This window comes from Myotis brandtii, unplaced genomic scaffold (genome assembly GCF_000412655.1).
Source record: "Myotis brandtii unplaced genomic scaffold, ASM41265v1 scaffold83, whole genome shotgun sequence".
In the NCBI taxonomy this organism is placed as follows: Eukaryota; Metazoa; Chordata; class Mammalia; order Chiroptera; family Vespertilionidae; genus Myotis; species Myotis brandtii.
Window position 1 is genome coordinate 36,179 of NW_005371371.1, and position 9,652 is coordinate 45,830.

General features: G+C 50.5%; 1 protein-coding gene across 1 annotated transcript in view; it reads left to right on the forward strand.

Annotated features, from left to right (window-relative positions):
• ADPRHL1 (ADP-ribosylhydrolase like 1) overlaps nucleotides 1-9,424 on the forward strand; it is a 28,609-nt gene extending 19,185 nt beyond the window's left edge. The window contains exons 4-7 of the mRNA XM_005884427.2: nucleotides 1,586-1,726; nucleotides 6,066-6,193; nucleotides 6,732-6,864; nucleotides 8,417-9,424. Coding sequence (XP_005884489.1) covers nucleotides 1,586-1,726; nucleotides 6,066-6,193; nucleotides 6,732-6,864; nucleotides 8,417-8,574 — 560 coding nt within the window. The 3' untranslated portion in view covers nucleotides 8,575-9,424. The remainder of the gene's footprint in view (nucleotides 1-1,585; nucleotides 1,727-6,065; nucleotides 6,194-6,731; nucleotides 6,865-8,416) is intronic.
• Nucleotides 9,425-9,652: the final 228 nt, after the last annotated feature.

Consider the following 9,652-nt stretch of genomic DNA (forward strand, 5'->3'; position numbering starts at 1 on the left):
GGCAGATGGGGGAGGGGAGATCCCTGGAGAGAGTCAGTGGCTGACAGTTACTAACTGGTACAGATGGGCTCAATATTTTCAGAACCACATGTTCATGCCAGTGTGGCTGGGCCAACGAACTCATCTTTCACAGCAAAAGTCAGTCTATACAAACAAAAAGGGAAATATGTCCTTGGGAAAAATTGTAATGACTTCAACCTCTAATGTTCTCACAGTTGTTTTTTTTGTTGTTGTTGTTGTTGTTTTTTAATCTTGAAGGAATATTTTAGGGGAAGTGTCTCTTGTCTAGAGGAAATATTTATATTAATTCAACAATTCCATCAACTTCTCTTTCTTTTTGTTTTGTGAAATTCAAGTAAAATTAAATTTAAAATTGTATCCAAAAAAAAAGGGTCTGGGTTGAGAATTTAAACACCTAAAACATTGGCTAATATATTACCCAATCTTATTAAAGAAATGTTGTTTTCCATGTTTAATAGCTAAGTCATTTATGTATTTCTAGAATGATGACTGAAAATGTTTTAAAGGGTTGATTGTACTCAATTAACGCTAAGATGGGCATTCTCCTTTTCAATTGAGTCCACTCTCCTTTATAATTTTTTTTGTGTTAATCCTTACCAGAGGATATTTTTTTCATTGGTTTTTTTTTTTTTTTTTTTTTTTTTTTTTTTTTTTTTTTGGTGGGATGGGGAGAGACAGAGAGAGGAACATCGATGTGAGAAACATCTATTGGTTGCCTCCTGCACTCACCCCAGGCCCTGACCGGGGTGGGGATCAAGCCTGCAACCAAGGTACATGCCCTTGACCGGAATCGAACCCAGAACCTTTCAGTCCTTGAGCCAATGCTCTAACACTTAGCCTAACCAGCTAGGGCTCCTTTTCCATTTTTTAACCACCTTGGACAGCAAGTGTCAGAATTTTTATTACAGTGTGCATTTCCCAGACATGAGCTGAAACACTCCATGAGAGGAGGGGGAGTGATGGCAGGTGGACAGGACAGTGATTGAACCCTGGGCTTGAGAACGAGATGCTTGTCCCCTGCCCTTGAAATGACCCCTAACTGATGCCTCGAGGAGTGGCCAAAGAGTGTCTCAGCAAGATGGCAGTGCCCTGCCCTGGCCGGTTTGCTCAGTGGATAGAGCATCGGCCTGCGGACTGAAGGGTCCTGGGTTCGATTCCAGTCAAGGGCATATGCCTGGGTTGTGGGCTCGATCCCCAGTGGGGGGCGTGCAGGAGGCAGCTGATCCGTGATTCTCTCTCATCATTGATGTTTCTATCTCTCTCTCCCTCTCTGAAATCAATTTAAAAAAAAAGATGGCAGTGCCCTTCCTCTGATGGGCACAGTCTTGGTGTGGCCATTACTATGAACTGGCAAGCACTCGTTTGTGATTAGAATCATCTGTCCCCACAAGCCCTTGAAAGATGGGTGCTGTGCCTTTTTGTGCAGAGAGGAAACAAAAGATCAAAAAGCTCAAAATGCATGAAGCAACTGCCCATGGTCCTGCCTCTGTTAACACACATCCAGCAGCCCAGAGCAGGGTTATGGCTCAGGTGCCATTGTTGTTCTCTCCCCTCCGCCCTCCAGGCTTCCTTGGGGCCCTATGCACAGCCCTGTTTGCATCTTATGCCATACAAGGCAAACCGCTGGAGCAGTGGGGGAGAGACATGATGAAGACGGTCCCGCTGGCTGAAGAATATTGTAAGAAGACCATCCGGCACCTGGCAGGTGAGCCTGGCCTCCTTTCCTGCCACTTATAGGAAAGGAGGCTGTTAGAGCTTGGTCTCAGGTCACACTCAGTGCAAATTTGCACAGACCTGGCTCCCAAGGAGGTCAAGGTCCATTTGCCCCACCAAGAGCATCCCTGTAGGGTCCATGTGAGCAGGCGGATCCCACAAAGAAGCCCAGGGAGATCCACAGAAGTACCAGGAAGAATGGGTGCATTACAGCAGATCCTTGAAGTATGTGTTTCATTCAATGTCATTTTGTTAAATCATTGATGAGGAACTTGAGTCTTGTTTATATCCATTAGCCTATGGTAAAATTGGTTTCCTTATACATCATTTCTCTTAAAGTCACAGAACCTATTGAAGATGTTAAGTGAGAATTTACTGTACTTAGATTTAGATTTCCAAATTATCCTTAAGTAGCCCATGTCTCAGAGAGGAATGAGAGATGCTAGCTGACACTGCTCCAAGGACCTAATGGACAGCTGTGCCTAACCCAGGGGACTTAAAGTCTCTCACATGAAGGCCAGACAGAGGTCTGTGCCCACTGATGACATGAAGGCCCAGGAAGCTCCATCTGTCCCAGTTGAGTCATTAAATGCTTCACTCTTTTTGGCCACGAATACAGTCAACCCAGCCAAACGCAGCCAGCCCAGCAAAGGTCCTAGGGGATCACGGTGCTGCTGGCGTTTTGGCCTCTGAGCTCCTCTCGGCTTCCTCCCCTTTCCCCCTGGGATCCGAGGGAGAGCGGGCACAGGACCAGGCAACCCCTGGCTTTCTCCTCGGGCGGCTGAGCCACAGAGGGTCATGGGCTGCATGAGGAACACAGACAGCTTCATGTGGCCTTTGACATTCTAAAACTGTGGAAGAAAATTTCTAGAATAAAGTATCCAATTTGTCCTGGAGGAGAGGGAGTTGAAGGATTTGAATGTAGGCACTGGATGCTTGATTTTTCAGAATAGCCTGAGGCTGAAGTTCTGAAACACAGAACCAACAAATCACTTTACTGCACCCTCCAAGCCCCAGGAGCTATATTCTAGAAGGCTGAGTGGGAACTTTAGAACAACTTTTCAAGGAGACTTTTGCACTTATCCCTGCCTGGACCCAATGCTGGGAAACACTTCTTCCCAAGGTCCCTGTTCCAGTGAGAAATAAGAAGCCTCCATGTTCACAGCAAAGTGACCCTAAGCAGTCACCCTCCACAAGCTTAATTATAGAACACAGGTGGCAACCCCACACTGTTTTTTTCATCTGGTCTGTCATTGTTATCCCTGGCTTCTGATCACTGGGTTAGTCATCCCCCCGCCCCCCCTTCCCCCAAGTAGGTTCACCTTAAACCATCTGAAAGAAGTAAATAACCTGAGTGTATTAAACTACACAGTCACTGCATTATTCGCATTATACTAATCAACAGTTCCCCAGAACTCTAGTATCAAAATGGTTTTCCCCAGTGTTTTCTGAAGAACAAATAGTCAAAGATCTTCCATGAACAGAAACGAGAAGAGTCATTGGTCAGATAATTTTGAGACTTTATTCTTTCTGTTTAATTTTACATTTGTTTAACTCAGAGCTTTATGAACCTCTATGGCAGAACCCTTTCTTAATTTTAATTTTTTATTTGTCAATCACAGTTAACAGTCAGTATTATTTTATACTAGAGGCCTGGTGCATGAAATTTGTGCACTGGGGGGGGGGGGTGTCCTTCAACCCGGCCTGCACCCTCTTGCAGTCCGGGAGCCCCGTGATTGATCGCCCCGCAGAGAGAGGCCCCGCCCACCACCACTGGCCGGGTAGCCTGGGCCTCCCTCTGGGGGGCGATCGTGGGGCAATGGTGGGGCCCCCCAACCAATTGCATCGCACCCGCCTTGGCAGTGGCAGTCAGTGCTGGGTCACTGCGGCGCTGGCCAGGGGTTGTTGGGGCACCCGCGACCCAGGAGGGACCAAGAGGTCAGCAGTTCAGCCCACTCGCCAGTCCCCACCCACCCGAGCCTGCTGCACGCGCGGTCTGGCATTCGGTCGTCCATTCGGTCGTTTTGGACGCTACGGACCCTGGCTCTTTATATATTAGGATTAGTTTCAGGTGTACCAGCATAGTGGTTAGCTTCCCCCCATAAATCTGGTACCCACCTGGCCCCATACATAATTATGACAATATTATTGACCATATTCTCTATGTTGTACTTTACATCCTCATGACTATTTTGTAACAACCCCTTCGTACTTCTTTTTTTTTTCCATTTGTATTTCTTAATTTCTTTTTAACAAAATACCTAAAATCAGCCAGAAAAATAATGTTCTATAGAGCACCCCCAGAAAATATTCATCTGGGGCCTCTGCCAAGTCTAGGACAACATCCATTGGCAGCAAGGACAGCTAGCAAGTTAGTTCCATGCTTTTGTGTTTGAAGATCTGCTTCCAAAGGTGACTGGCCATTTACTGGGAAGGAGGCTCTGTCTGAGCTTGTGCCCACACCAGCATGAGCTCTCTGTTAGAAACACGGGTCTCTGCAGGGCTAATGGGATTCGTGGATTCTGGTCCCTGCCCTGTTGCTTCTGCCTCTCACTTTTCATCTTATTTCACTGAAATAGACCTTAAATGGGCCTCACCTTTAGTTTTGTAAAACAGAGTCATGCCACTGTTTCCAAGAGCCTGGCATTCTGCAGCAACCTGGAATGTCATCCCACGACCCACCGTACCTACCTGGCCCCATACATAATTATGACAATATTATTGACCATATTCTCTATGTTGTACTTTACATCCTCATGACTATTTTGTAATGGCCCCTTCGTACTTCTTTTTTTTTCTCCATTCGTACTTCTTAATCCCTTTTTAACAAAATACCTAAAATCATCCAGAAAAATAATGTTCTATAGAGCACCCCAGAAAATATTCTTCTGGGGCCTCTACCAAGTCTAGGACAACATCCATCGGCAGCAAGGACAGCTAGCAAGTTAGTTCCATGCTTTTGTGTTTGAAGATCTGCTTCCAAAGGTGACTGGCCATTTACTGGGAAGGAGGCTCTGTCTGAGCTTACGCCCACACCAGCAAGAGCTCTCTGTTAGAAACACGGGTCTCTGCAGGGCTAATGGGATTCGTGGATTCTGGTCCCTGCCCTGTTGCTTCTGCCTCTCACTTTTCATCTTATTTCACTGAAATAGACCTTAAATGGGCCTCACCTTTAGTTTTGTAAAACAGAGTCATGCCACTGTTTCCAAGAGCCTGGCATTCTGCAGCAACCTGGAATGTCATCCCACGACCCACCCCAGGCACCTCCTGCTGTCCCTGTGGTTAGAAGGGCAGAGGAACACTTCTTTCCCCTGCAGCCCGTGACCACCTAGCCCCTCTCTGGTCCCCGCTCTCTTCCCCAGCTCCCCAACCATAAGCAGACACGGCAGCATCTGTTTTCCTCTTGAGTCGGTTGATTCCCTTGGGCCTCACTGGCCACTTAACCACTCTACGCAGTTGGCATCCTGGGCGATCCATGGAGCCGTGGTCCTGCCTGCTCTCAAGGAGGACAAGGTCAAGTGTGTTAACCCAGCACCCTTGGTGGAGGGACAGTGAAGCCCTCGTGACTTCCTAGGAGCTCTGAGACCCAGAGAGCCATCTCCTATCCGCTACCAGCAAGTGTAGCTGCTGCTCCAGCTCATTTCTGAGTCAACGTCCTCTTCACCAAATGACCCCAGAAAACTTGCTTCACCCCCTCTGGGGTTTAGATGTCGAGCTGGTCATTAGGATAGTAAAGCGTCCTCTCTCCCTACCTTGCAGGCAGTGTTGAATTAATAAAAATACCCAGGTTCAGAATTTTCAAAGAATGCACTTAAAAATGTTGCAGTCACTGTCTTGTTTCAGAAGAGAGTTAAGCAATTCTTTGAATGGCTTTTGTCCCCCATCACCATCTTCCTTGCTTTTGTTTCAGAGTAGCTACAAATACGAGCATGTTTGAATGTCTAGAGCAGGGTCCTCAAACTACGGCCCATTTTGGTTTTTTTACTTCAAAATAAGATATGTGCAGTGTGCATAGGAATTTGTTCATAGTTTTTTTTTAAACTATAGTCCGGCCCTCCAACGGTCTGAGGGACAGTGAACTGGCTCCCTGTTTAAAAAGTTTGAGAACCCCTGGTCTAGAGCCATCACGAAGGCCAGATGCCAGGTCTCTTCCCATCCCCTTGTCCCCACCCGGGATAAAGAGCATTGCCCTGTGTCTTCTGTTCCTTCCCGCTCACTGCCCACAACGTTCTGAGCCCAGGCCCTCTGCCCCAGGCCCCACTCACCCTCCTGCGGCCCCCACACCCCGGCTGATGGCCATGGCATCCTGCCACCCTGTTCTCTGCATTTAGAGTACCAGGAGCACTGGTTTTACTTTGAAGCTAAATGGCAGTTTTACTTGGAAGAGAGGAAGCTCAGTGAAGACACCGAAAGTAAAGCCACCTTCCCTGACCATTACGATGCAGAGGAGAGGGACAAGGTAAGCCTCGCTGTGTCTGAGATGGCAGCCAGGGACCGGGAGCTTTCAGGGTCCTACTGCCCACGGGGTCCACCTCACCTGGGCTGTTATTGCCATCTTAGCCCCAAGCAATACAGATGGGCTGAGGGAACAGCTGCGTGTGGGAGGGGTCATGGAAGATCTCGTTGTCCCTTTGCCCTACTCAGACCGAATGTCACCAGCAAGTGGCTCCCCGGGTGTGGTGTCTAATGCCTGTCACAGCGCCTCAGCCCCTTTGCCCAGCTCTATTTGTCCTCGTGGGGTTCAGGGCTGCCTGACACGCTGTCGGTGCTTGTTTATCTGGGAATGTCCGTCTCAGAATGGCTGCCATGTAGGAGCCATGAGGAGTGAGCCTTTCCTGCTCGCTGCCCCTCCCCAGCCCAGCAGTGCCTGGCACAGGGTGGTACTCCATCAGTGCTCAGTGGGTACATGGACAGCCCACTGGACGGACCCGGGGAGCTCAGGTTCTGACACGGTTCTGCTTTTGGTTCATGCCTCTGACCCCTGGCTCTGTCTTCAGACCTACAAGAAATGGAGCTCAGAAGGCCGAGGGGGGCGACGGGGCCACGATGCCCCCATGATTGCCTACGACGCTCTCTTAGCAGCCGGGAACAACTGGACAGAGCTCTGCCACCGGGCCATGTTTCACGGAGGTGAGATTCCCTTCTTCAATGGCCTTGAACTTCCAAGAGGCCAGCACCCCATCCCTATCCCTGTGCATTCTGTCAGGATGTCTGAGGTGTCAGGAGTGATGGAGCCCCAGACCATGGGCTCCTCTCTGGGCAGGGTGCTGGCTCCAGCTACTCGTGCACAGACATCACAGACTGCAGGCAGGTTGCCGCACTGCCTTGGGTGGCCCTGAGGGTCTGAGCTTGGAGAGATGTGGTGTTCAGGTCGCTGGGGTGCAGGCTCCTCTCCCTCGTGGCTGCTGGTTGAAGAGCACGCGGGTTCCACTGGTGCTGGCCGTGCAGCGTTCTGACCTCTACCATCACCATCGCCGTGTCCCTCACCTCTGCAGACTCTGCAATCACAGAGAGGCTGCACTTTAGAATCAGGCAGCCCTGGGTTCAAGTGCAGTTCCAGGCCAGTCTCTCTGTGAGGTGAGAGGATCAAACCCAACTCACAGGGCTGTGAGGCAGTTGGGTACATGGTGCCAGGAGTTCCCCACTGCACCACTGAGCAGCAGTGATCGTTGCTGCAGGGCTGGGAGCCTTGCCTCACTCCCTGTGCCATTGTCTCCTGTGAGTGTAAAGAGGATTCCTGTATATGTTACCTCCGGGTGGGCATGGATTCCATCGCTATTAGAGTGGCTGTTGTCAGAGCAGAGTGCTGCTGCTGGTACTGAGATGATTGAGAAGTTTGCACTTCCTGAGGCCAGCAGGGGGCTTCTTTGAGAGCCTGGGGGCTCCCACTGGGGGAGGAGGAGCCCAGGAGAGAGTGCTGGGAGCCAAGGGCAGCAGGGTGGCCAAGAACGTGGGAGAAGGGACTTTCCAAGGGGCACAGTGACCCACACAATCCAGCACCCCTAGCTGAGAGCAGGGGTGGGGGGCATACAGGAGTCTTCGTGAGGTGCAGACAGCTTGTGAGGAGCCCGCGTAGACTCTGGCCACCTGCAGAGCCTGGAGGGGAGGACTTCCTGGGCACCCTGAACCCATGATAACAAAGGCATCTGCACACCTTGTGTGTTGTCAGGGTGTTTGTGGAGGGACGGAGGGGGAGCACCTGTCCCCTTAATTGGGGACAGCAAAAGCCACCCAGGGCCCATCGGCAAAACTGGGGTTTGGCATGAGGGAGGGGGAGGAGGCTGAGAAAGCCCTGGTGCTTACTGCTATAGAGACACCAGCCCAGGAGCATCTCTGAGACAGGCCCTTGCAAAGAGGCCCTGGTTAGTGCAGTGATGACGAACCTATGACACGCGTGTCAGAGGTGACACTCGAACTCATTTTTTTGGTTGATTTTTCTTTGTTAAATGGCATTTAAATATATACAATAAATATCAAAAATATAAGTCTTTGTTTTACTAGGGTTGCAAATATCCAAAAATTTCTATATGTGACACGGCACCAGAGTTAAGTTAGGGTTTTTCAAAATGCTGACACGCCGAGCTCAAAAGGTTCGCCATCACTGGGTTAGTGTCAAGTTCACAGTGATGTGCCCCTTCCCACGCTGCCCTTGGAATCCTGAGGACCTGTGTTTCCGTTCCAGGTGAGAGTGGAGCCACGGGGGCCATCGCGGGCTGCCTGTTCGGACTGCTCCACGGCCTGGGAGCTGTTCCCGAAGGCCTGCACCAGGAGCTGGAGCACAGGGCGGAGCTGCTGCACCTGGGCGAGGCTCTCCACCGCCTGTCCACGGAGGAGAAGTAAAGCCACCTCCCCTGCCAGGGAGCCCTCCCAGCCCCGGGGCCCCAGGGGAGTCCATGTGCAGCTCCCCCAACTCTCGGTGCACTGAGAGCTCATGCCACATTGACCATGCTTATAAAATACATTATTTGTCCTACAAGAGTATTTTCCCTATCCTGGCCCAAATCCAGTGCATGATGGAGGTCACCCTGGATTTGCTACCCTCAAGTCTCCACATACAGTGGTCGCAAGTAGTCTCTTGGACAACTGGTGTATTTTATTCTGTTGCATAGCTAATGCTTTTCGCTCACTCACTTCAACTAACCACAAGGGCTCTGCTCAGAAGGGCCTCCTCCATGTGCAGAACCTTCCGCCACTGTCTGTTTCTAGCTCTTAGACATGCACTTCAGCCACTGCCCACCTGCTCCCCCGCCCCAGCCGGGCCGTCCCTCCCAGGCGCCTGCTGCCCTTGCGTTCTCACGGCTGTGTTTCCCCATCAGAGCAGTCAGTATGCGCGCCTTCAGGATGCAGCCAAAAGCACTGCGTTTAACCCGCCAGCCTACGTTTTTAATCACACTAGATCTTTAAAGCCAACCTTTTGGAACAACTAAGTGAGGAAACCAGGCAACACAGTTCTCACGCCGGCACCCGCATCTTTCTTCTCGGGGTCTGCAGCTGTCACGCGTGCGTGGGTGCGGCCCAGGCTGCGGAGAGGGCCTGTGGCCGGCTCCACCCGGATTTGCTGAAGGAAACAGAGCTGCTCCCTGTGGCCCATGTTTCTCTCTGAGAATCTTGAAAAGGAGATAACGTGCTCTTGTTAAAAATAACCTTGGACACTATCTTTTTGAAGTAGCATCTGGTGTGAATAAAACAGCAGTTGGTGACTGATGTTTAACATGGCGCTTTGGCGGCTTAGCTGGGCTCTATCTTGTTGATGGTGACATCTTTTCATTGAAAGTTTGCCTCCGAGCACAGCCAGGCGAGGCGCCCAGAGCCCTCGGGATTCCCGGTATTCGGGGATGCTTGCTCGCAGACACTCAGAGGACACTCAGACGTTGAGGTTTCCTGAGACCACCTGGTCTCCCCCAGGCACCCTGCCTCC